The sequence below is a fragment of the Bubalus kerabau genome, chromosome 14 (assembly GCF_029407905.1).
Source record: "Bubalus kerabau isolate K-KA32 ecotype Philippines breed swamp buffalo chromosome 14, PCC_UOA_SB_1v2, whole genome shotgun sequence".
In the NCBI taxonomy this organism is placed as follows: domain Eukaryota; kingdom Metazoa; phylum Chordata; class Mammalia; order Artiodactyla; family Bovidae; genus Bubalus; species Bubalus kerabau.
The window spans coordinates 16,912,407-16,940,279 of NC_073637.1; the positions used below are offsets into that span (position 1 = coordinate 16,912,407).

The following is a 27,873-nucleotide window of genomic DNA, read 5'->3' on the forward strand; positions in this document are numbered from 1 at the left end:
CGTCTCCCGCATTGCAGGTGGATTCTTTACCAGCTGAGCTACTAGGGAAGCCCCCAGAGCATTCAAGCTTGGTACTAAACACCTCAGTCAACCGCATAGGTCTTGGTATGTTTATTTAGGTCCCTTTCCGAGAGAACTGGACTCCGTCAGCTAACACTTAACAAGAAACTCTTCCAAGTGCTTTCTATGAATTAGTTCATTGAATCCCCACCTTCATTTCTAGTCCTTACTTTAGAGAAGACAAAGCACTGAAAAGCGAAGCAATTTGCTGAAGGTCACCAAGCTAATAAATGATGTAAGCTGGCCGGTGGGAGCCATTGGCTACTCTTACTTTTGGCCAAGGGACCAACCTTTTGGGCTGATGACTGCTTTGAATGATGCTTACTGTCTGGCTCTCGCTGATTTTACAATCCCCTTGGGCTGCCAGCCAAGCAGGCCGGTGATCTTCCTCAGGGCCCCCTCTCTCCCCCGCCTATGCACACTCCCCAGCCAATTCTGCTCAGGTTACAATGGAGAAGGTCAGGCCAGATGGGTAAAGCAGACAGCTTGTTTCAGGGACACAAAGGCCCACAGGGTTTTGTAGTTTTTTTCTTATAGCTTCTACTTCACAAAATCAGCTAATCAAGGAGACCCAGAAATGAACTTTTTCTTTAACAGTCAAATAAGGATGGGGTTTGAAGTCAGCAAGTCAGGACATTATTTGCAGCTGATGCTGCTGGTTAGGTAAGAAAGAACTGCTCACGGGGCGACAGGGGCCACGGGAAGGTCCCATTCCCCTTCACCTCACTGGTGTCGATCCATCCTTGAGACTCATTTCAGCACTCCAGGCCTCAGGAAGCCTTCTCGGATAAGCCCCATGCTCATCCCATGCCCGCTTTCCCAGGCAAGCCTCTTCTCTACTCTCCAAGCACCAGTATCTCCCGCCACCGTAACGCCTGCTGACCTGTACTGAAACCACCTGCTCCTGCCTCCCCACAGGCTGGACACATGAGTGTGGGGACAGTGTCCACTGTATGTGTGTCTCCTCTGTGCCTTGTGAAAAATGTTCCACAGATGACTGCTGAACTGAACAGCATCACTCTGCTGAGGTAAACTTCTGACATCTTCCGAATCGTCCCTGTTATCTTTGATCTGGCTCAGACTGAGACCTGAATGACAAAGCCCTTGAAGTGACCCAGTTACAGCCCATGAGGTGCAAAACTATGGGGTCAAAGGAACAATCCTCAAACTCTATGGCACTGTCCTGCCATGCACTCAAAAGTCCTCCCCTTTGTTCTCAATGAAATTAACTAGCCCCTGAGTCTCCTTAAATAAATGTGTGAAAGGAGTTGTGACATTTTCTCTAGGAGTCCTCCTTTCTCTTTCAAAAGGCAGCACAGGGATAAAAGATCTCTGGATTCTGCACTTTTGATGAGAAGCCACATCAATCAAAATACCTATAACCTCTTGAGTCTCACCATATACAGATTAAAAACTGCAAAATGTTTGCAGGTGATGCTATTCGTATTTTTAAGGGTTTACTTTTAGAATAGTTCATTGGGTCAGAGTAAAGAAGCCATCAAAAAGAGGGAAGAAATAATGTCACACTCCTTGTGACTAGCACCAGCTATTCATGAAATATACTGCCTTGAATATCCATGCAGATAAATATTTTAGCAATAAATGGAGAAAGGAACAACCCCCTTGGGATTATGAAGTCAGATTCTTTAATATCAGCCCAAACTGAATCCTACAGCTGACTAATGCTGTAATGAATTTTGCAGTTATCAGGAAGATTAATTAAGAAAAAACCCACCCTGTTTATTCTTAAGCAATGTTGACATGAGTCTCAAATCGGTGACAGCAAACCACATACCACAAAGTATTTAAATGAATCAGAAGTTCCGGGTGGGGCTTAAACTTAAAAAAAAAAAAAAAAAAGGCAAAACGAAACCCTCAGATGTTAAGAGCCACTGGTCATGTTCAATGGCATTCCCTTTAACTCTTACAATAAACTGGCCCATTTTTACAGGTGAGGAAACTAAAGTGAAGGCAGTTTAAGGAAACTCTACACCTGCTGGCTTAGAAGGTGCAGCCGCAGGACTGGATGCTCTGACTGAGTCAACAGAGTCTAGGGGGTGGGAGTGGGGTCTCTGCCCGCTCCGACACCTACTAGCCTGGTGACTTTGAGCAAGTTTCTTAACTTTGTGTCTCAATCTTCTTATCTGTAGAAACGGAGATATCAGTAGTACGTATTTCAGAGGGCTGTGGTCAGGATTAATGAGCTAACTTATAGAAAGTGCTTACAACAGTGCCTGGCATACAGTCAGCATTATTTTTGCTCTTATCTGACTTCAAAGCCCATGCCTCTTCTCCCTCATCAACGGTTAAGCACACATACTACTGTTTTGAAACATTTCGCAATTGCCCACCGTGAGTAACAAATACATGTTTATTAATTAAAATATTCCACCGTGTTTCATTCCAGAAAGGGTTAGTGTTGAGAAAAGCAGGCATCAGAGAACACAATATATGGCTCAACAAAGGAAATCCATTTTCACTGTTGAAAACTTCCTGAAAATGGAAGGACCTCAGTTCCCAGGAAGTGCCTCAATCAAAGATGACTACTTAGTGAAGATTTTATAGAGCAGATTAAAAAAGGGCTACCTTGACAGCACAGGGGAAGGACTGAGGGAGATAAACTTCAGGGAGTCTGTTTTACACTGGAGAAGATTATTGGCTTAAAGAGCTGCTTTTTGGCAAGGCTCTTTTACAGGAATGTTACTTCAGCTACAGTATACTCAGACACTTACCTTGACTAAAAAGCATGAATGGTATGAAATAGAGGCTGTTAAAAATGGGTGTGTGGGAAGCGTGTGTGTATGTGTGTGTGAGAGAGAGAGAATGTAAGACTTAATTCATTGATTTTAGTATATCTCACAGTAAAATGGCCCAGTGAAGTGATCACAGTAATTCAACTGAATAAGTGACTATAAAAACTTTATGCTTACAATCAGAAAGAAAACACTTTCTGAGTTTCTATATCTGCTCTATATTTCTATGCAAAATAGGTAATCGGAGGTGCTTGGCTTTCTGAAGGAAAACCAGTATAATATTCTTTTTTTATTCTGATTTCTTAACAGAAAAGGACAAGAAAAAAATCTCTGATCTGTTTTTGTTTCATGAAAGATACACCTTGGCCTTTTCCTATAGGAATAACCAGCCTTGAGTGTGCCTCTCCTAAGCAGTTATTGCTTTATGTTTATATACAAGAATATAAGAGGGAAAAGAAATCATAAAAGCTTTGGTAAAAACTACCATGACAAAAATAAAAACAAAAACCCAAACTCTACTACAGCAAAACTCACCAATTTGCTTCCCTCTTTGAGGTCTGCTATCTCATTCACTCATTTCTCTCTCTCTCACATTTCCCCACTGCCCATCCCTCCACTCCCTCCACTAGTTCTAGCATGTGATTTGGGGGAGAGAAGGGGAGGCCATAGCACTCAATATGACATGTACATAAGGGAAGTTGCTTGTTGGGGAGCTCAGGGCACACAAGCGCTGGATAAGGCAAGCACTACATTTCATTAAACTTTGGTTTGTAAAATGGGGACATGATCACAGTACCTATTTCAGAGAACTATGGAAGGAATTAAACGAGATGATCTATGTACAGTTATTAGTATAACCCCTGGCACATAGTCAATGCTCAATAAGTGCTCAGTATTATTTTTTATACTCAACAGCTAATCATTACAACAATAAGAATCTGAACGGTAATTCCCACTTTTATAAACACACTTCAGGTCTTCTTTGATAGTTCTAAAGGCACATGGGCAGGGTTATGGGGTAGTTGGAGATCTTCATTAGAGGCAACAATTATCATTGTGTCACGACATGCTTGAGTTTTAGCCAAAATATTTTAGGTAACAGAATGCTCAAAACAGAATTGACTAAAGTGTCAAAAAACAAACCCAGCTCTGTAAATGTATAAAGTTATTGCTTCCCTTTCCCTTGTGGGAGACAAAAATCAAGCTCTGCCCATAAGCCTGACTCATATACTTCCAATCTCCCAGGCCTCCCTCAACCTCACCCCAAACTACAAAAAATGCATATTAAAAGTTGAGGAACAAAGAAGGCAGAACATATGATGATACATTATGAAAGGATTAATTATCCACTGAATTATTTTTCCTTCCCTCTTTGATTCCTTCCTGACCTACTCTGAACTGTGCTAACTGGACACAGACATGCAGAGACTGGGAGAGAATCTCAATCTCTGTGGTCATCCCTTCTATGGTCAGGAAACATGATCAGGCTACCATCAGGATCTCTTTTTTGGGGTGCTTTCTGAGAAATCTCGGGACCTTCTCTGAAGAAAGCATCCTCTCAATTTTGACCAACTTTTCATTTTTTTCTTCTCTCATCAAATGGCCTTTGTGGACACTCTTTCTACACATCTGCCAACTGGCGAAATCAAGATGGTGAAACTCTGATACCTTCTAAGCTCCACAATTTTTTTTTTCTTTGACAGAGATACAAAGATAACCACAGTAGGAGCCTCAGTCTGTAACGAGATGAAAGGTACAACAGGTACATATAAAGTCTAGGCATATAAGCAAAGGCTAAAAAATCAGTGCTTTTACTGGAAACGAGGGATACGGAGGCAACCACAAGTTATAAAACAGTGCTTTCCCTTCTTGTGCAGCCAAACCCCAACGTCATCACAGCAACACGATATTCAAGAAAGCCCAACCTATTTTAAGTAGTTTCAGGTGACAGATTATTGGCCCGCAATGAGACGCAGGCTGATGGATCACAGAGGAGAAAAGTTCACTGTGCTGTGAAGCACTGCTAATCTAGACTGATAAAACCAGAAGAGACATGCATCTCCACTTTCAAGTGTTTACTGGATGACATCACACTGTGGATTTAACCAAAGTGCTGTCTAGATTATCCAGCAAATGTCACATAAGAGTACTTGAGTAGCTTAGATAAAGGTCTCAGAACACTGTGAATGAATTCATCCTGCAAAACAAATTTCCCAGATGAGTTCATAATCTTAACTCCATGTCATTTCACTTTGTATTCTTTCAGGTATAACTCTAACCCCATAAATGACATTCATCTTGTATAGAACAACTGTGTTGTTTGAGAACGTCAACCCAGTAATGTAAGGCAGTTTCCATTATGTGCATAAGAAAGCATAAAGGTTGAAGCTCTTGCCTTAGGTTGGTAAAATAAATATTACAATATTAATTCATCAGGGAAACACACATCAAAACAATGAGATACCAATTCACAACCACTAGGATGGCTACAATCAGAGAGACAGATAGTAACAAGTGTCGGCGAGGACGTGGAGCAATTGGAACCCTCACACACTGCTGGTGGGAATGTAAAATGGTGCAGTCGCTTTGGAATACAGTCTGGAAGTTCCTAAAAAGGATAAACATAGAGTTACCATATGACCCAGCAATTACACTCCCAAATACCACAAGAAATGAAAATGAAAACATAAGTCCACTTGTACATGAATGTTCATAGCAGGATTATTCAAAACAGTCAAAAAACAGATACAACCCAAATGACCATCAGTTGATGAAAGGATAAATAAAATGTGGTCTATCCATACAATGAAATGTTATTCAGCACTGAAAAGAATGGAGCTCTGATTCATGCTACAGCATGGATGAAACTTGAAAACATTATGTTAAGTAAAAGAAGCCAGTCGCAAAAGACCACATATGCATATTTATATGAAATGTCCAGAAGAAGTAAATCTTTTAAAGACAGAATGTAGACTAGTGGTTGCCTAGAGCTGGGGGGATGGGGGGTAGGGGTTGGAGGAAAATGGGAAGTAAATGCTAATGGAGACAGGGTTTCTTTCTGAAAATGTTCTAAAATTGATTGTGGTGCTTGGTTTCACAACTCTGTGAATATACTAAAAGCCACTGCATTGTGTACTTTAAATGGCTGGACTGTATGATATGTGAATTATGTCCAATAAAGCTGTTATAAAAAGTAATATTAACATATCAGACAGAAGGAGATATGGTCATCTAACTACAGCAAGGATCACTTCTGTCACAACATTAAGTATGAAACCTATCAGCTAAAGGCTCAAGACCTAAATAATGGCTTTCAAATGTTTGTGACCTCACTAATGTTTAAAGTAATCCTGCCATGTCTACTAATCAGTACCCTTGGTAATTAAGCATTCCTCCTGTTTGGATTCCCTAGGATAATTAATTAATTCCCTGCATAAAGCTTTCCACATAGGAGATGCTCAATGTTTTATTGATTTCAAGTACATTTAAAAAATAATCAACTGAAATCAGTAAATAAAAATCAAACCAAATCTGGGGAAAGCTGACTGGCACTACTATAGCTACTTGCCAAGTTAAACCTGGGGCATCTAAAATGCAGTCTCCTCTCCCAAATTTTAGTCAGTCATTACTGGCTACAAAAAGATCGATGCCCTTCATTTGCCTGGGTTGCATCTCCCTGGATAAAGTCTGGAACTTTCTAGGCAGGGGTTACTTCTGATGTATATTAATACACAAGATCCCTTAAGAGAACAGACTCGATGATTTCAATACCTTTAGACCGTGAAATTTTTGCACCTTATTTTATGTCCCTGGATATGTTCCAGTGTCTCCTAGTTTATAGGAGAATAGAATTTGTATCCTACTGCTGTATGAGAACTGGATAAATCTTAATTATGCTGAATTGATTCACAGTGCTTTTCAGGTCTACTATATCCTACTTCTCTGTATATTCATTCTATTAACTTTTGAGATTTTTATATTGAAACTCCAATTAAAAATCTTAATTTACCTATTTAAAAAATATAGTGGAATTATATGTAACCTTATTCTGTATTTTCTAAGTCTCTTATAAATGTGTTATTATACTTTCATAATTAAAAAAATAAATATTTTTTAAAAATATACAAGATCCCTGAGCACACAAGGTGAGACAGTACTGTTATTTCCTACTTATTGTCAGGGAATCCCCAGGTATTCATTTGTGGTTGTTGTTATTTTGTGTTTTGTTTTTTTCTTCTAATCTAACCTGATGTTTAAAAGGATGATCTCTGGAGCTAGTCTGCCTGGGTTTAAATTTGAGCTCTGGTCCTTATCAATATCTCTGGACCTCAGTTTACAGGGCACAGGGCTTTCTGTGAAGATGTAAAGTACTTTGAAGGATGCCTGGAATATAGTAAATCTCAACAGTGTAAAGCTATTATTATATTTAGATTTGCAGAATCCCTGAAACAGAATTTGGGGATAGCTATTGTTATCACAGAGAGGAGCATATGATATCAGATATAAACCAGCCCCTCCCTGAGTCAAAGGTAAAACTATAGAATCTCATTCTTTCCCAAATTTCTGGTTGGGAAATGCCACTCCAAACCAAAGGAGGTTTTTAGCAAGTATGACAATTAAATTTTGTTTTTCATGATGTAAAACCCTCCTGGAGGCGGAGATGATATTCTTGGCTAGGTATGTCACTATTACAGTTGTGTGTTGGACAGGAAGGTGAGAACTACTGCCATTGTGATTAGATATGGTACTTTTCAGAATCTGTCTGCATTTAATTTTCTTCTGGATTTTCATCACTGAGAGGGAAGCACACAAGTGGCCTATAGAAGCCAATGATAATACCAGTGGTAAAAGCCTTCTGAGAGACAGTTCCTAAATCCCTAATTTTTTAAAAGACAATTTGTTTGAAAAACTTTTTAAGTTTTTCAACAAAATTCTTTTGGAGATACAAAAAGGGCTTTTTCATGATATTTTCCTTTGCCCATGTTTTCCACAGCTTCTTGAATCTTCACATTGTTAGTGTGGTAGACACTGGGAATATCCACCTATATCCACATTTTCCTCTTCCTCCTGAGTTCCTAACTACATGTTTTTCTAGCCTTCCCATAGGTAGGTGTGGCACATGTGACTCAGTTCTAGCCAATAAAGTGTGAGTGTTATGAGATGTGCACTTCGTTGTTGACATCTGGCCCAATCTCACACTTTCTCCACAGATTAGCTTGAATGGAGGGGACTCAGGAGGAGGGAGCCACAAGATGGAAAGAGCCTGGGTCCTTGAATAACTTTATGGACCAGACCTGCTCCACCCCAACCCAATGTGCAATGACCTTTACATAGGGAAAAATATACAATAATAAGCCACTGGGGATCTGTAGCTGTTTATACAGAAGCACCTGTAGGTTATTCTTAATTAATACAGGCAGGTAAAGGTTTTGTTAACTATTGTTCAGGGGAGTTGGTTTTCTTCCAGAATAGTTCTTTCTCTGTTAGATATTGGCAACAAGTATACTAATAAAACACATTTCTTTGATCCCTTCTCCTTTAGTCTCTCTTACTAAGATCATCAGATACAATCTTTCAATCATGTCCATAAAACACATCTAGGTGTATCATCTAATCTCACCAGATTCTTCTTTAGAGAACATGTCTCTTTCATTGGATTGTTTGTAATCTTAATCTAGTTCTCTTTGTAGAGCTTGCCAAAGTGTATCTCTAATTGTGCACTTGATTAATTGTGTACCATTCCAGAGAATCAATTTAAAATTATATCAAGTTCTGAGTTAGGAGCTGAACAATTACAAATTGTCAGATAAAAATTAAAAGCTATCAATGAACACTAATCGCATTTATTTATAATTCTTCATATAGCAATCTATTTATAGTTCTTTATAGCAATCTTTTTGTAGCCCATGTGATTTAATGTAAATCACATTTTCTTTTTGGTATTAAAGCTATAAATGGAATGAAATGTAAATGGCATCTTTTATGATTATTGTCTCTGGCCTCTTTGGATGAATAAAAAAAGACAGTATAGCTACCCTGGGTTTAAGGTAGCTTAAACCCAGTAATGACCTTCTGGAAGTTTCTATTCTTGCTCACTAACTCCTCCTTTCTCTCTCTCCCCTTTAAAAAATGTTTTTAATGCTTACTACTATATAGGTTTTTATTTTCTTGTTTACTGCCTGCTTTCATTACAAGACTGTAATTCCAGTAGAAGGCAGAACTTTTATCTGTTTCTGTTCATCTAATAAATATTTACTGAATACCAATTACCAGGCATTGCTCCAAGTAATAGGATTAAACATAGTTGAAGATTAAGATTAAGCAAAATTAAGATATGGTGTCTGGCCTTCAGGCGCATACACTTAGGTGGAAGAAGCATATGCTTGTTGCCTGTAAGCTCTTAAACCTTATGTACTGAGATAAGAGCTACTATGTTGTACTTTTCACTTCAAGCTTTCTTGATGTTGGGTGGTAGTCAGGGTTGTCTGTCTAGCTCATCCCATCTGTCCCCTTGACCACACTGGACTTCTGGCCTATACTATTAATATATAGAACGACTTCTCTCTTCTGAGAGGCTGGAATTGGAACTGAGAGATTCTAATTCAATCTGAGTTCTTCAGTTGAAAGAAAAAAGGATATACAGCTTAGAGGGCTATGCCATGGGCATCTTCCACTAGATGGAAAGGGAAACTGAGAAAGCTAGTCTAGAGACAGAAAAGAAAGAAGCACAAGTCATGGGAAGAAATAGAGATGGAAGATTCATGGGGTCTGAGAAAGACCTAAAAATCCACTTCATATTTTGTTTCTAGTCCCTTTCCCATAAGAACCCTTACTTCCTTATAGCTTTGTTTTTTTTTTTGCTAAGGTTAGCTCATGTTATATTCTTTTGCTTTCAATCATACTGAGACATTTCTATTTAATATGGAATATTAATAGAGCCTACTGAATCTCATTCATTTTCATAGCATCAAGTATAGGTGCTATTCTCCAGAAAAGTAGCTTTCCCCTCTGTGTTATAAACAATCCATCTGTTGGATTTTAATACTTAGGAATGCTAACAATGCTTCTAAGGTGCTTGCCTCGAAGTTTCCCATTTTCCTCACCGGTGATTTTAAAAAGCAGGCTCATTTCCATTCAAGGGCAGAACATCAAAGGCCAACATTCTTTAAACTCTGTGAAAAACACTATCACATGTGTCCACCAGCTTTTGTGGCTAGTTAACATGCAAGGCAAAAAATAATTCTTCTTATAAACATCAATGGTGTATTTGTACTCATAAACAAAAAGGCTTTGATAATGAATGCTTTGATTAAAGCTCAGTAGTTGATCAGCTAGTCTGATTAACAACTCTTAACTGGAGACACCAGAATCTGAACACACCTAAAATGCATGGCTTTATAAGGTCCTACTCAAGAAAAAGAAACTTAAGCTTTTTGTTTGTGGGGTGGGAGGTGGGGGCAGGGAGCGGGGTGGATATACTTGAGAGATTTCAACAGCAGCACACCCACAAACATCTGCTACTTTTAAAGCGTCTTCTCTCATTATTCCTCAGAGATCTGTCAGGCACCGTGAATGTAAGAGGAGTAAGACTTGGTCTCTGTCCTAAAACGAGCTCACCGTTTATGGGCAAAGACAGACAAGGAGACAGGAAACCGTAATGCCCTCTGCTAAGTGCCACTGCTACCAGCATGGAGGAGACACATCTCATCCAATCCTGGGCTCTATGAGCTCAGTCCGAGAAAATAAGCAGGAGTCAGGCAGATTGCGAGCAGAGGTAGGGAGGGCTGTGCTAAGAGAAAGGAGTGGGTAAACAGTATGTTCAAGGCAAAGATGTGAGGAAGAGGGTCTAGGTGTTAACAGCCAGTTGTCCTATAAGAAGGGCTTTCCAGGTGGCTCAGTGGGTTAAGAATCTGCCTGGAATGCAGGAGACACGGGTTTGATTCCTGGGTTGAGAAGATTCCCTGGAAGAGGGCATGGCAACCCACTCCAGTATTCTTGACTGGAGAATCCCACGGACCCAGGAGCCTGTTGGGCTACAGTCCAGAGGGTCGCCAAGAGTCGGACACGACTGAAGCGACTGACCACACATGCATGTGCACACGGTCCTACGCGTGAGCAAGGCGCGTAAACGAGGTGCTTAGGATGACTGCCTATACTGTCCTCCAAAGCTCCTGTTCCCAGTGTTTTTCATGCGCTCCGACTATTTTATTGACTTAGTTCCACAAATATTTACTGAAGTCTTGGTAAGTTTTAGGTTGTAGGCTCTGGGAGCACAAAGATGAGTAAGACCAGGGAATAGTAGGGAATAGTATTTGTACTGAAGAAGCTCAGCCTGGTGGGGAAGAGAGATCTGGGGTATCTGGAGAGCATTAAGAAAGACATGAGCATAAAGTAAAGGGGCAGTAAAGCTTATGATGAGTCTTTAAAAACGAATAAGAAGAAACTGGCCATGTCAGAAACAATGAGTCAAAAGTGAGGGAAGCACTTCAGACAAGGAAGAGCATAAGACAAATGCCAGGATAAAGGAAGGGCCAGGGCATAGGGAGAGAGCAGATTTGAGAAATTACCTAGGAGGCTAAAGAACTGAGATGTGATTACTGGGAGTGAAGGAGGCAAGTCAGTCCATTAAGACTGTAGGTTTTTTTGTTTTACTTGAGCGGTGTTCAGTCGCATCCGACTCTCTGCAGCTCCATGGACTGTAGCCTGCCAGGTTTCTCTGCCCATGGAATTCTCCAGGCAAGAATATTGGAGTGGGGTGCCATTCCCTTCTCCAGGGGATCTTTCCAACCCAGGGATTGATCCCGTGTCTCTTATGTCTCCTGCACTGGCAGATGGGTTCTTTATCACTAGCGCCACCTGGACTGGACGACCCAATAACTGGGATTGCCGGAGGAAAAGCTGATTTTCCAAGAAAAGAGGGCACGTGGAAGCTGCAGTGCTCCACACCCAATGGGTAAGAAGGTTAACAGGGAGGACTTTGGCTGGAGATGTCACCCAGCAGCAAAAAGGTGGGGCTGGGGCAATAATTGACACGATGCAAAGAGAGTCAGTACAGTAGAAAAGAGGGCAAGCGGCCAGATGCACAATCCTACAAAGCATCATTTAGGTGCAGGCAGAGGAGTCAGGAAACTCAACAAAGGAGATGGAATAGAAAGCAGTGAGTTTCTAGCAGCATTAAGTCATCAAAGATTTGAAACGAAGCAAAGAAACTCAATAAGAAAGAGACTAAAAATCTGTGCCAGCTGCAGGTAGCTGGAGATTTGTTCCAGGGAGGTTTTCTCTGGTGCGAGGGAAGAGACCAGGCTGCCGTGATGGAGGAGTGAATGGAAGAGAGGAAGTGGTCCCTGGGTATTCAGACCACTCTTTGAAGCAGCCTGCTGGAAAAGGGGAAGCGAAGGAAGAAGCATCAGCAAATGTGGGATGATCTCAACCTCTTTGTTTATGATCCATCAATCATTCTAAAAGGAAAGATGGAAAGACCTGAGTGGGCCTCCAGGCTGAGAGGAAAGCCGCAGAGATGGAGAGACTGAGGGTGTTGGGGAAGAGACATAACTGAAGGAAAGGCTCCCAGAGGAGAAAGCTGTCCTAATTATGTAATCAATGTGAACAAATTTTAGCTTCTAATTGTCTTCAGCCAGGAGAGTTGTCAAGCAATACATGTCACAGGATCAGGCATCTGTGGGAAGCAGTAGCAGCGTGAAACGGTGACACTGGGCTTGAAGCAACATCAGAGAGCAGGAGACAAATTCTAAATCTTATCAATCTGAAGATTTCTTACATGCTCAATAAAGCCCCACAGAGAACACTGCTAGTGGGATTAGAAAAAGTTTATCATCTCATCAGTGTCTCCTGAAGTTCTGGAATAAACAATGAAAACTATATTCCTCAATCCAGGGGATTACAATCTCTATACAAATGTGATTTTGGGGGCAGCAAAGGAGTCAGACTGAGCTGGAGTCTTGGCTTTGCTAGAAACTACTGACTTTGGGACAATTTCTGTGCTCTAGGCCTGGGTGATGCTATAGCCCAGAATGTGAGGTTTAAGCAAGTTCTTAGACATGAAAGTGTTTAGTAAAATATAATGCTCTCTGCAAATATATGGTGCAATATGTGCATGATGCACTTTTAATCATGTTTTCTGGAGTCTCTGAAAATTGGGCAAATCTGAAAGAGATGGCTGATTGAATAGGTTTTGTCATTATCACTGCAAAGTCACATCAATACAAAGGAAAGAAATTGTTAAAGCAAAGACCTTCAACTTTTGGTGATGATTAATTCCTTTTGATTTTCAGGTAGCTTTGTGATTCTGAGAAGAAACCAGGAGGTTAGACATTGATAAGGAAGTACACATTAGTTACTCCAGGCACTGGGAGGTGAGTGTTGCCAGTGGCAGAGTGGAGATTGGACAAGTAAGACTTCAAAGTCTATCCTAAAAGTTAAGAGCTCACGTTTTAGTCAAGAAAGACCTGGGTTTGAATCCTGGCTAAGTTACATATTAACCATATATAATCTTGGACATTCCAATCTCATTCACTGAGCTTCAGTTTCCTCATCTGTAAATTGGGATAATAACATCCACCTTCAGAATGTTAAGGGAGTCCCTGGTGGCTCAGAGGTTAAAGTATCTGCCTGCAATGTGGGAGATCTGGGTTCGATCCCTGGGTGGGGAAGATCCCCTGGAGAAGGAAATGGCAATCCACTCCAGTATTCTTGCCTGGAGAATCCCATGGATGGAGGAGCCTGGTGGGCTACAGTCCACAAGGTCGCAAAGAGTCGGACACGACTGAGCGACTTCACTTTCAGAACGTTACGGTTTCCAGGTGGCGCTAGTGGCAAAGAACTCACCTGTCAATGCAGGAGACTAAGAGACACGGGTTCAATTCCTGGGTCGGGAAGATCCCCTGGAGAAGGGCAAGGCAACCCTCTCCAGTATTCTTGCCTGGAGAATCCCATGGACAGAGGAGCCTGGTGGGCTACAGTCCATGGGGCGCAAAGAGTCAGACACAACTGAAGCAACTTAGCATGTACAACACTGGGTAATTATGTAAGTGTGTGTGTGTGTGTGTGTGTGTGTGTATGGAATTCCTGGCATATTACAAGTGCTCAATAAATGGTACCTATTATATTGGACCTGTGGTTACAGACTTCCCAGAATCTTGTATTCTTTTCACATATAGGTGTTATTTACTGCTATTTATTAAGAGCTTTGTTACAGTATTATCTAAGCCTCCATGTTTAAAGCATAAAATCCACTAGATCACTTAAATACTCTGTTGAGAGTAAAAAACTGTATCTACTTTATTTTTCTCTGGATCCCCAGGGTGTAATAAAGTACTAAGCACACAGTGTGTATTTAAGAAATATCTGTTGAAGGAAGGAAGGAAAGAAAGGAAGAAGAAAGGGAGGGAGAGAGGGAAGGAATTTGGGATGTCAAGAGCTGCTAACTCAGGTGCTATGAAATTCAAGGGCTGAGAAAAATAGAAAAAGGCCTTCCTGAGGTATCAAATGTGACGAAGACTTCTTATAAAAAGCTATTTTCTTGGACCTGTGTGATTATTTTTGCTTCTCCGAGCGCTGGTATTTCTCCCCATCTGGCAAGTGGGAATGGACCAATTAATGTTCAAGTTTGCTAACAGAGATTACTTAAGGTAAATATTTGGTGCTCTCCAGAGCAAATCACACCATTTTAGTTTTAGGTTATTTTAATGATAAGCTCCTTCAGATCTAGCTCCATTGATACCCTGTAGCACAGAGATACATTGGACTCCAATTTCAACTATATTTACAATCTTTTTCACATGGCATCATTCAAGCACATGTGGGGCCAGCTGTTGCTATTCTTTCCTAGAATCTTACCGAGATAGAGATTTCAGTAAGATTTTTAAAAATAAATCACACAGGTGTTATCTCTGGGCCAATTAGCACATTAGCTATAAAAAGAGTACGCACAAATGAGCTCTCTCTCCACAAGCTCAAGAGGGGAACAGGGTTTTCACTCTTTGGATCAACCTATTTTCATCTGGTTGTATTAAGCTATTTTTTTTTTCACCAAACAAAAAGAAAGTGCTCCCCGGACTGTGGTACTACACCTTTTGCTGCTGTTGTTGTTAGTATTTATGCTAATATTACCACAGAATAAAGTGATGCAGTAAAGTTTTTTAGATTCAGATTCAAGTAACATTCATTGAGCCCAGCCTAGAAGCTCTGTAGGTGCTCCTATACCCATGACATCATTTTCCTCCTCAAAACATTTAAAGATACCAAAACTCACTGGAATGCTGTCTTCAAAAAACATGGGAAGTCAGAGAGGCAGCTGAAATCCTAACAATGACAGAATCTAAGTTTCTTGAGGTGGTGCAAAGATCACTGGTTCAACAGTGCTGGATCTGGGTGGAATCTCTCTCATCCTGTTTGCTCATTTCTAACTAATGGATTGGTTGGTGTCAAGATCCTGGGCTGCTCTGCTGGGTGTCTCACACTCTGAAGTAGATTACAGCCTTAGCTCTGCACCTGTGTGTCATCTTGAGTCTTAGCCACAGCTTGGAACTCTTCTAAAGCAAGCTGAATAAAGGAGTTGTGAGCATTGAGGAGATACTCTCTCCTTAAGGGAGTATTTTTTTTTTTTTTTAACAAAGTGGAAGTATCCCAAAATAAAAAAAAATTTTTTTCAGAAATAGGCAAAAATTGGCCTTGGGTTTCCCCTGTGATCAATATATTGATCATGTGATGTCATTAGGATCCTGCCCCCTCCCCATGCTGTTATGTTGACAGCCCTTTTCTATTATCAAATAATACTTTTCATCTATGTATCCCTTTATGTGTTATAATACGCAATCTCACTTAATCTTCACATTATCCTAATCTTAGTGATACTCACTTAGAGGCTAAGTGATTTCTGGTTGGTCATATCTACTGAAAGAGGCAGAATGGGTGCCCAAAATCAGTTCTCTTGATTCTGAGAACAATAGTAGCAGTAGCTAATAACTGACCATGTGCTAGGCACTGTGCTCAGAGCTTCAAATATAACATTACCTTATTTCATCATCATCATAATTCTACAACAGATATTATTATTGCCCTCACTTATAGAACGTGTACTGTGGGACCACAGAGAGATTACACAGTATGCCCACCAGGGAAGCCCACAGTATGCCCAGTGAATCAGCGAAGTTTCTCAGTCGTGTCCAACTCTTTGCAAGCCCATGTAGTGTAGCCTACCAGGCTCCTCCATCCATGGAATTTTCCAGGCAAGAGTACTAGAGTGGGTTGCCATTTCCTTCTCCAGGGGATCTTCCTGACCCAGGGATCAAACCCAGGTCTCCTGCATTGCAGGCAGTCCCTTTAACGTCTGAACTACCAGGGAAGCCCTAGTATAGTATGCCCAAGGTCCCACAATTATCAAGACGTACAATCCAGATTCTAATTCAGGCAGTTTGCATTATGACATGCTCTTTCAACATCTATGCTAAAGAGCCTTCTTCCTATGATAGTATAGCTGCCTCCATCAAGTGTTTTCATAATTTCCATCTACAATGTAGGCAAAATTTGTGCAAGAAGGAGAGTCCAAGGTTGTCTAATACGGCTCTGCACTGGAGCTCCAAGTCCTGTGTAACACAGGGCATCCTGCCTGGCACAGCAGACAGATACTTGGAAGGCGTGGGCTGTAGGGTATCCCTGTCATCACTGTGCCCGAGCTCAGTGTATGATCCACAGATGATGCATAGTAACTGTGTGCTGAGCTGAACTCAACAGAAACTACCAAGTCTTCATGGACATACTGAAAGGCTGACTTTCTTAGGGTTACAGTTGCTTTTTTAAATTTTATATATTTTTTTAAAATTTGTGGCTGTACTCGCTCTTTGCTGTTGTGTGGTTTTTCTCTAGTTCCAGCGAGCAGGGGCTACTCTTCACTGCAGTGCATGGGCTTCTCATTGTGGTGGTTTCTGCTGCAGAGCATGGGCTCTAGACAACAGGCACAGTAGTTGTGGTACACAGGCTTAACTGCTCCATGTTATGTGGGATCTTCCCAATCCAGGGATCGAAGCATGTCTCCTGCATTGGCAGGCAGATTCTTTACCACTGAGCCACCAGGGAAGCCCCTATAGCTGTGTTTTAAAATTAACAGACAAAAGCCCGAAATCAAAAGGATAAATTCTGACTCTCAAATCAAGGAAATCAGTGAAGCAGGTATAATATGCACCAATCACATGCAGCCTGCAAATAAATTTTGTTTGGCTACATATTGCTTTTAAATTTCCACCCAACAGCTAGTATTTAAAAACTAAGAGATTTCATTCAAAAGTCCCAATTTTCAAATTCTCTAGAAAAACTGCAAGATATGCTACTAGACAGGGCATCTGCTCTCTAGTTAACCAATTTCCATGGGACCAGATTTATCTAATTTATTTTCTTCCGTGGCCCCTACCCGATTCTGAGTTTGTAAACTATGAGCTAGATAAGAGTGTAAAGAAGATGTGGAAGGGCATTAGAGCCTTCTAAGATTCTTAAATCACCATTTCAATATACCAAATAGACTACTCGGCCAGCCTTTCTGTAAAGTACATTAACATTTTTAGTCATTTAGTGACTGAGATTTCCTCTTTACTGCAGATAAACCAACAGCTTGCTCTCAACACGGCTTAGTTGTCTCCAAACTTAGAATGTCTCCAGCATTCCAGCACTACCATAAAAGTTACACCCTGGGCCAGCATCCTTTAACTGGCTCCAGGTCAAACGGCCTGTGCCGTTGTGCAGTCCTCTGCATGGTTTGGGCAAAGAGCAAACTATATCTCACCCACGTGCTTTAAGGAAGAAAGGCTGTTACTGGTGGAAACTGATTCTCTTTTAATGCCATCCTAATCTGCTTATAATTGTCACATGTGTCGTAGGCAAAAAGTTGACACTGGCATTCATTGACCCCTTCCGGGTGGGTAGGATTTTCTTTCCTCCAAATTCTGTGGTCTCTGCAGTTGTGCTACTATTTAGGTAGCCTGGAGCCCAGAAGAGCAGCAGCTAGGGAGGCAACTATGCTTTTGAAAAAATCTTAAACATGTCTATTTGACCCAAATATAGTTATAGATAAACTACACCAGTATAAAAAGAGATTTCCCTTACCGAGTTTTGAATTTTATAATGTAATAAGAATATTTCCTCAATTAGTCAGTGAACTGCTACTGAATTCTGTGCCTTAAATAAAGCATCTATAGACACTGAAGGACTTTCTTCTGTTTAGGGCCCCAACAAAAACCTAAAAAACATTTAAGGAGCCAAAAGGATAGCTAAAATTACACATTCAGTATCATTTTTTATTAAAACCCACTAGACTTCAAATAGTAACTTTCTTTTTCTTAAGGAGGTTAACAGAATCTTTTCTGAATTTCTTTTTTTTTTTGGTTTTATTATTATATATAATGATAGGAAATAAGCAGTTTCTTTCACTATTAAAAAAAAAATCCTGCTTTTTAGAAAGTCTGCAGTCAACTCAGCTTTATTGCTTTGAATAGGCAGTTTGCACACAGAACAGTAAAACTGTTTAATAAGAGAACATAATAGGCTTAGCAGATGTTGCAATCAGAACATTTTAGGTAAATGGTTTTAAAAGGACATTTTGTCAATTTAGAAATACTCTTTGGAAAATCAAATTCAGTTACTGAATTTATGCAGGCTCTCACTGAGGCAATGCTTGGACCTATTTTTCTCTAGCAGAAACACAAGACTAAATTTAGAATACACCAACTTCTATTCAGTCCCCTCTGGATGAGGACATAAAGATGCTTCCTGCATCAAGGAATTTATACTCCAGCAGGAAAACAAAAAGTGACAAATGAAATACATGCTCAGTGGTATAGAGTTCAAGGCGCTGCTTGCTAATTCATGAAGCGTGTAGAAGACTGTGCTCGGTATACCCTGTCATTTCTCTGCAAATAAACAATGCCACCTTCACAAGGGCACATTTTTTTAAGGCTGATGAAAGACAAGACTGTAGCTCAAAGAAAAAAAAGTGTTACAATTTTAAAATGTTATTTAATGCAACCGATCTGCCAGAAGACAGGCAAGCAGTCACTGTTTTAAATGTGCATGTTTATTTGCTAACAACTAAGTTGGATGATGTACTTGATTATTTTAATACATTATAAGTTGTGATTTAACTCTGCTTACTGTTCCAACTCTAAGCTTTGAAAAAGAAAAAAAAAAGAGAGAAAAATCAAAGTAGCAATCTACCCCTCTTAATGCATCTTTCTGGCCATATGGCTGGTAAATGTTCCAGCCCTAAACACTTAGGTTTATCTGGTCCTAATGTAGCAGTTCTTATTATTCCAGTCCAGCACCTTGATTCTAATGATTGTAGGTCTCTTACCTAAAATGTTTGTATTTGTCATCTACGCTGTTGTAAATTTATTTGAGAGAAGTCTTAGTATGGTCATTATCATTTTAAATAACAAGACCATTTTTCATAAGGAAGCTACTTTGCTGACAGTGGCAAAGAAAATGTTAACAGTCACGCCACCACAATCCACCATTTGCGATATACATGGGGAGAAAAAACAACCCTTGGTCTGTCTCAGTGCGGCATCTGTGTGAACTGCCTCGGCTCGGCCATGGCTCTCTCAGACCCCAGGTGCACTGAGCCGCATCTATCAAAATATTTACCCCCAAATTAGCTTTGTAATAAGAGTGGAATGTCCTTTTTGATGATTGCCTTAGAAAAAAACATGCGTATCTAACTGGCAACTATAAACTTTTGGAAACCGTAGATCACAGGAATCCACTTACTTAAAAATGAAAACAACTCCCTTCATGGTGGTTACAGTTGATGCATTTGACTTAGCGACTGAACAACAACCAAATAACTATATAAACGCATAATGCAAGTAACAGACTTTACACTTTCACCCTGGACTATGGCTCTGACCTCCACCTGACTGTTCCTCAACTCTAATCCCAGCCTGCTTCTCTCGGGGAGCTGAATACTTGCTGGACAGTTAGTAAGGAGGGAGCATTAGGTAAGAACCTCCAGCATCAATAACATACGAACATTAGGCAGAATCAGTGGAAGCTGGTGAAATCTATAGCAGTTTTCGAACAGGTTAAAGCAAACATCATCTTCTGGGATGGCAATTTATATTATGAAATGAAGAGTACATTCACAAGAAAGGGGGGAACTCTCCTGATTGAAGCAAAAGCGTGCGAAAATCCATGTTCCTTTTAAATACTCAACACTCATTGCTGAGGAAATATCTCTACCATACTGTCCACAGGGTTGCCGAATAATCAGCAACCAAAGCAATGGTTCAGGAACTTCGCTGGTGGTCCGGTGGTTAAGGTTCCACTTGCCAGTGCAGAGGACATGGGTGATCCCCGGTAGGGGAAGATTCCACACGCCCGGGAGCAACGAAGTCTGTGCGCCACAACTACTGAGCCCACGTGCTGCAATCACTGAAGCTCCGGTGCCTAGAGCCTGAGCTCTGCAGAGGGGAAGCCACCGCACTTTGAGTCCCCCCTACAGTGAAGGGGGAAGAGGTCAGTTCCCACATTTATGAGCTCATGTGCCTTTGCTCTCACGCTGCTCCCAGGTCCTGGACTCAGCATCCCTTGGCTGCACTGGCTCCACCCTTATGCCCTCACGTCTTGTGTGCCTCCCTCAACGTCCTATACTCACAGAAGGAACTAGAAGGATGGCAAGTAAACCCGAGACCAGGGCTATGACACAACATTCATGAAGTCTCAAGGGCCCAAAGATTGCTCAGTATGCATGTAGGAATGTGGCACTCATTCCTCACAAGGGGGGAGAATTCCCTTCGTTCTTTCTTTCTTTCTTTTTTTATCAGTAAGATAAAGTAAAACACAACAGAATAAAAGATAAAATATTCATGCTTCCTTCCTTCCGTAACAAAAAAATCACCATCATTTAACGGCAACCGATTAAAATCCAGCAAATGCTCCCTGGTCTATGTGCACAGCATTGCAAACATAGACAATTTATTTTTAAAATCTCAAGTATGTTTAGTTTTTTGGAACCCCCCTCCCACCAAAACATCATATCAAACACACTAAGAGCTGTATTCAGAACCCAAATTGAAAATAATTTTACGGCCAAAACAGTTATGCAAGAAGTTCTGTAGTTTTGTTTTTTAAGTTATTTGGCCATCAGCTACTCAATTAATTTACAGTTTGCTGACTTCTCAGTAAATCACCACTAAATTTAACATTTTATGAAGATGATAAAATATTTGGTTTTGTTTGCTTATTTTTGACACTGTACTTTTTTGTGTTTTGGAGCTAATAGTTTTTCTTTCAAGATTGCTAACATTTTTGAAGTTCTTGCAAAATACAATACCATTTAGTCATTGTGCCTCTCCTGGCTAATGAATAGAGTGATGGCCTTGACCCGAACAGCTAGGGAGAGGCCATCTGAGGAGGAGATGCCTTCCTCTGGAACTGGCAGGAAAGATACAGGCTGGGCATAGAGGAGGGGGCACAGAGGGAGGAAGAGTGGCTAGCAGAGCTCATGTCACAAAGGTGCAAACTCAGTAAACAGGAGACAGGATGGCTGACACTCAGTGTCATTCAACAGTCACTCAGTGTACTTCCCAAAGGAGACACAGACGCAGGGCTTCCCTGGTGACTCAGCGGCAAGGAATTCGCCTGCCATGCAGGAGACAAGGGTTCAAACCCTGGTTCAGGAAGATCCCACATGCCATGGAACAGCTAAGCCTGTGCACCACAACTATTGAGCTTGCACTCTACAGCCTGGGAGCCACAACTCCTGAAGCCTGTGTTGCCCTAGAGACCGAGCTCTGCACCAAGAGAAGCCACCACAGTGGGAAGCCTGCACACTGCAAACCAGAGAAAAGCTCGTTCAGCAAAGAAGACCTAGCACAGAGGAAAAAATTAAAATTACATAAATAAAATTATTAAAAAAGAGAGACACGGATGCAGAAAGCACTTTTCTGCCCCTCAAGATTTTTATAACCTTGAGGTTAGGGGATATAGGTAGGGGATACAGCACTTTAATACAGGATGTAAGGCAAAGTGTGAAAACTGCTGTAAGCAAGACCTCAAGTGCCATGTACTTTTCCCCCAGTAGTCATGTAACGGATGTGAGAGTTGGACCATAACGAAGGCTGAGCGCCAAAGAATTGATGCTTTTGAACTATGGTGCTGGAGAAGACTCTTGAGAGTCCCTGGGACAGCAAGGAGATCAAACCAGTCAATCCTAACGGAAATCAATCCTCAATATTCATTGGGAGGACTGATGCTGAAGCTGAAGCTCCAATACTTTGGCCACTTGATGTGAACAGCTGACTCACTGGAAAACACCCTGAAGCTGGGAAAGATTGAAGGCAGGAGGAGAAGGGGACAACAGAGGATGAGATGGTAGGATGGCATCATCAACTCAATGGACACGAGTATGAACAAACTCTAGGAGATAATGAAGGACAGAGAAGCCTGGTGTATTGCAGTCCATGGGGTTGTGAAGGGTCAGACATGACAGCAACTGAATAACAAGCACCGTGAAAACACAGAGGGAGCTGTCACGAGAGCCACATATGGCATGACTCCAGGGGGCGCCAGTCACAGTGCCACCTATGTGAATGGGGTCCCCCACAGGTGTGTGGTGCTGCAGTCCTGGCTGAGGGAATAACTAAAGGCTTTCCAGAAGAGATGACATTTGGGCAGGTCTGTGAGAGATGTTTCACAGGCTCTTCCATTTACTGGCAGAGTCACTTCTATGGGCTTCCATTTGCTCATCTGGAATAGAGATAATAACACTGAGTTTTTGGGGTCATTAGGAGGAAATGAAAAGATATATGTGTAGTATATATGTGCCAAATACATCCTTCCTTCCATTTTTCTTTCCTTCTTTCTTTATTCAGATGCTTGCTGAGTTTCTACCATGTGTCAGATACTCTATCAGGCACTGTATATACAATGAGGAACAGTACATGCACATTTGCCTTCAATGAAACTTACAATAAAGTGGGACTACAATTACGAAATTAGTTTACAGATAGGATGACATGAGGAAGGTGGGCCACATGGTGGGCCATGTAGAAGAATCAGCAAAAGCAAAAGCAAAGCAAAGTTGCGTCCAGAAAACAATCAGGCACCCAGTTTTTTAGGAGTAAGGAAGAGGGTTCTAGGGTGTTAAGTTCCTTTGTTAGTGGTAAGACTAACAGAGTCGGAAAATGACTCAGCAACAGCAAGTCAGGGAGTAGATCAAAGAGGCAAACAGGTTTTATTTCCTATCTCAATCCTCATTGGTTAGTAATGGCTTCCTGGAAGGCTATACTGAGAAGGTATGCATGACTGTTTGTCAGGGTCCACCACGGGCACTGCAGGGGCTGGGGGGCGGTGGGGGGAGTTAGGTGTTCTTTGTCTAAATGCAACTGGGCAGCCTGTCTCTGTAAAAAGTCATGTCTGGAAGAATCTGTGTGACTTCTTTAGGAAAGATCTAGAGCACTAGAGCAGGACAGGAGACCCAAAGCAGGTGGAGACCTCTGGCTGGCTGATAGCACAGCAGAAGGCCAAGAGATCAAAGGAATACAGGGTGGCGGAGACTGCTTTAATGAATTGGCTTAGTGTGGAATTCATGTTGGGATGAGTCATCAAAATGGAGCCAATGGATTAGAAAAAGTGAAAGAGGTTGGGTTTTGGAGACAGTGAGTCCTATGTTCAAATACTAGGTCTTCCAGTAAAATTAGCTTCTTATGCCACTTAATCTTTCTGAACCTTAGTTTCTCATACAACAAATGTGGATATTAAAACTTACCTCACATGGTTGTGGGAATGACTAAAACACACTGCACAGGACCTAAAACACATGGGGTGCTCTATAAACTGAACGTCCCTTCCTCTTTTCCTGAAGTGACTGGAGGCTGATACATAGAAAATTCTGTAGGTCTAGAGAACAGAAGGTAAAAATTTGAGAATTCGGAGGGTAAATATCCAGGGTGGTGTGAGTGTATGTGTGTGTGCTCAGTTGTGTCTGCCTCTCTGTGACCCCATGGACGGCAACCCGCCAGGCTCCTCTGTCCATGGGATTTTCCAGGCAAGAATACTGGAGTAGGCTGTCATTTCCTCCTCCAGGGAATCTTCCTGACCCAGGGATCAAATACGAGTCCTTAGTCTCCTGCACTGAAAGGTGGGTTCTTCACCACTAGTACCACCTGCAAAGTGAAAGTGAAAGTTGCTCAGTTGTGTCCAACTCTTTGTGACCCCATGGGCTATACATGGAATTCTCTAGGCCAGAATACTGGAATGGGTAGCCTTTCCCTTCTCCAGGGAATCTTCCCAACCCAGGGATCGAACCAGAGTCTCCTGCATTGCAGATGGATTATTTACCAACTGAGCTATCAGGAGTACCACCTGGGCTTGGCAACAAGAGAAAATACAGACGACCAGGGTTTAGGAAGTCAGGGAGTGATGAGATGGAGCTAATACACTGGCTGGCTGGCCATGGGCATGGTCTTACATGCTGGATCCCATGGGAAGATATGGGGAGGAATACAGAGTGGTTTATCTCTGGGGGAGTTCATTGTTAACACAAAGGATGATTGTTTTCACCCAAAGTTAAAATGTACAATGTTAAGTATGCCCAAGAATTTGGGTACAAATGACATGGGAGAGTCAGGGAACAGGGTGGGAGAGAAATTGGGGAAAGTTTCATAGAAGCTGCAATGAGAGCTGCATCAAAGGACATCACATTTTTTCTAAATGGGGTTAGAGATATTACTCTTTGAAGAAGGAAACATATCTAAAAGGGAACAGAGGTGTAACGAGTCGTATCCAGCTTAGATGCTCAAATCATATAGGATAAAGAAATGGGGAAGAAGAGGAAAAAATAAAGAGTTAGGTGCTCAAGCCACCAGGGATAACTTATCATTCTATTATTATTTTAACTAATTAATTCATTTATTTTTGCCTGCCCCAGGTCTTAGCTGCAGCCCTCCAACTCTCTGTTGCCTGAGGACTCAGTAGTTGCAGCACGTGGGCTTCGTTGCTGGGAGGCAGATGAGATCTTGGTTCTCTGACCAAGGATTGAACCTGAGTCCCCTACATTGCAGGGCAGATTCTTAACCACTGGACTACCAGGGAAGTCCCTTATTTTTACTGTCTTCAGATTGGCCAAAGAAATTTCAAGAGCAACCAAGCACAAGCAGATTTTTATCATTAGAATTCTAACCCTAGTTGGCAAAACTAAAGCTACATTTATCCTACCTAGAAATCAGTCTAACAAGGCAAATAAACAGGCATAGAACTGGAATAGTCACGGCCCCTGAAACATGTGCCCAGTGGAAAAGTGCAGGTGACGTCCAGTTAATTGAGAGAAGAAGAGCTTGCCTCACGACTCAGAAAGCACCGATTTTTAAAAGCCAGTCTTGTCTTTAAAAAAAAGTTAAGTGAACTAAAAAATAAAATCACTAAGTTGACAGGAACTAAAATGAAGTTAATACAAATTTACTTTGGAACTCTCTCAGTTTTAGTAAGTTATAACATTTTTTTGGATTTCATTTTCATTATCTTTGTTTTGAAATCTCGAGCACTCAAAGCTTTCCTTTGTACTGAGGGTCTCTCACCTGCCAAACGGTTTGGGTTATGTCCTGCCTGGAGACTAGGGGTGAGCAGGGAGGGACGTAGAGTAGATATGCCTTTTTGGAACGCAGTTTGAGAGGGCCTGTAAGAGCCCTGGAAGTCCTCTGAGAATGACATCATCACTTCGGTGACTCATCTGTGGTACAATCTATCTTGCAAAAGGAGAGGAACCTGAACACAGCATGAGTTATGCTGAGCAGGGCAGAAGAGGCCGTGGGAAGGGGTTGCCTGAGAAAACCTGGGCATCTACCTTCTCCAGGTCCCACTGGAGGACCCGCAGGCCATCAGGAAATGACCACTTTCATGAGATCTCAGGGTTCTAACACTTGAAACACAGCACTTCAATTTCACAGGTACAGAAACTCGGTCATAAGGGCACCAGCTGACCCCAAACCACAGTCTGAGTCAGAAACAGGGCCAGAATTCAGAAGCTGGTCTCCAACATCATACCATGTCCTAGCCCACTCTACTAAACTGAAAGACACGCTTGAGAGGATAAACTGAGGAATCACAATCACACTGTGGGATAAATAAAGAATTAAATAAAAACCAGTTGCAACCTCAAATATGTCCATAAACTCTAAGTTGGAAAGGTAGTCTTAAAATACACTTTCCAACTCTTTTGAACTAAAATCAAATTTAGGACACTGTAGCAAGGCAGTTCAAACAAAAGCTAATTTTGTTTAATGAACTAACCAGGAAGGCATTGTGAAAGTATTGTGCAACTAAATGCTTAGCTAATTACTGTGAGATCAAATAACTGTTACCATAGTTACTGCACACTGTTTTCCATAATAACTTTTATCACTTCAATAAATCTTTGTGACGCAACAAATATAAAAAGTTTACTGTAACATGACTATAATGTTTTGGAAGGCACCACTGATGACTGACCTACCAAAATTACCTTCCCATATTTGTCAGTGAACAAGGGCTGATACTGTGTCTAGTTGACTCAAGATCAAAATGTTTCCCTGGCTTCTTTAAGAAGCTGTCATTCCTCAAAAGTTGACTTTACCTGGTCCAGTCATTCAACAGGAGAAAAAAAAAAAAAGAAAAAAATCAAAGGGCCTTTAGAGCATTACCTCTTGTTTCTGAATGAGGATAAAAATAACAGCAAGCATTAATGAAGCCCTAATTGTCAGGTTCCATGCCAGGCAGTTGACATACATCATCATCCAATTCTTTCTACCTGCTGGGGACAAGGATCTGGCCCAGAGTCATTCAGCTCTGCCTTAGGAGAGGTTTCAACCCAGGTCTGTCTTGCTCTAGGTGAAAAGTCTGTTTTCTTTTGACCAGACCACACAGTTCTATATTTATATTAAAAAGGTGATTTCCGTAACTGTTTTCTTGCTCTGTGTATTGCTAAAGTTGCACCAAAAGTGCCACAGGAGACTCCCCGACATAACGCCTGGCTGGTCTGTTTGCTGAAAACGTCACTTCATTGGATGTCACTGGAAAATGAAAATTCTTTCCCTGGCTATACCAGAGTTGAGACTTGGTTATAATTACTATTCCCAGCAACCCCTCCACCCCCGCCTGCACCCCACATGCAGGGCTTAGCCATTTTGTCACTTTCACTCTTTCCTGTATCCTACCCTTTTCGAGAGCTAAATGCTGAGATTCTTGAATAAGTGAAGCAACAAACATGATCTAATAAGTTAAGACTGACAGTAAATTTATTAGTACAACGAGTACGATAAGATAAAGGCAGCTACAGGCTCAAAGTTCAGTCCTGTCCATGTGAGCCTGCGTTGCCTTGGGCAAGTCCCTGAGTAACTCTCTGGGTTTTCCCATCTGGAAAATGGGGTAGTAATCCCCACTGAGTAACTCACAGGGATATCATGCAGATCATTTAATGTGCTTGAATTCCCTGAAGATGCAAAGTGCTAAGTACCATAATCATTATCAAGGTGAAATGTAAAACATACGATTACAGAGTATTAAAAAGCAGGACTGAACTGATGAACCTATTTTAGGGCAGCAATGGAGACGCAGAAGGAGAGAACAGACTTGCGGACAGCGTGGAAGGGAGAGGGTGGGATGGATCAAGAGTGGAAACATACATACTACCACATGTCAAACAGCCAGCAGGAACTTGCCGTGTGACACAGAGAGCTCAACCCAGCGCCCTGTGACAACCTACAGGGGTGGGAGATGGGAATGAGGCTCAAGAGGGAGGGGACATTTGTATACCTGTGGCTGATTCATGTTAATGTATGGCAGAAACCAGCACAATATTGTAAAGCAAATATCTTGCAATTAAAAAAAAAAAAAAAAGGCAGGCCCGAAAGCCACTATCAGAAGGGTATCCCACTGCAATAAAATAAAGCATTTTTATATGTTCTGCAGAACCCTGATGCAGGAACTCCAGGGTTCCCACCTATGAAACCTGATTCATACCTATTCAGCACGATTCCAAAGGTCTCAGTGTTAAGAGGCCAAAGCCATTTCATCGTTGGTT

At 41.4% G+C, this 27,873-nt stretch overlaps 1 protein-coding gene across 11 annotated transcripts in view; it reads right to left on the reverse strand.

The window, feature by feature from the left end:
- Positions 1–27,873, reverse strand: part of NSMCE2 (NSE2 (MMS21) homolog, SMC5-SMC6 complex SUMO ligase) — a 237,249-nt gene that overhangs the window by 61,538 nt on the left and 147,838 nt on the right. For 3 of the 11 annotated variants that reach the window (XM_055545816.1, XM_055545806.1, XM_055545805.1), the window contains one exon: positions 2,414–5,421. The exons of 5 other annotated variants lie outside the window; for them this stretch is intronic. In XM_055545816.1, the coding sequence (XP_055401791.1) occupies positions 5,420–5,421 (2 nt within the window). In that variant the 3' untranslated portion in view covers positions 2,414–5,419. Of the gene's footprint in view, positions 1–2,413; positions 5,422–22,327; positions 22,566–23,586; positions 23,718–23,909; positions 23,984–27,873 lie in introns of those variants that run through there. 3 more of the 11 variants (XM_055545808.1, XM_055545811.1, XM_055545810.1) reach the window with 3 other exon arrangements.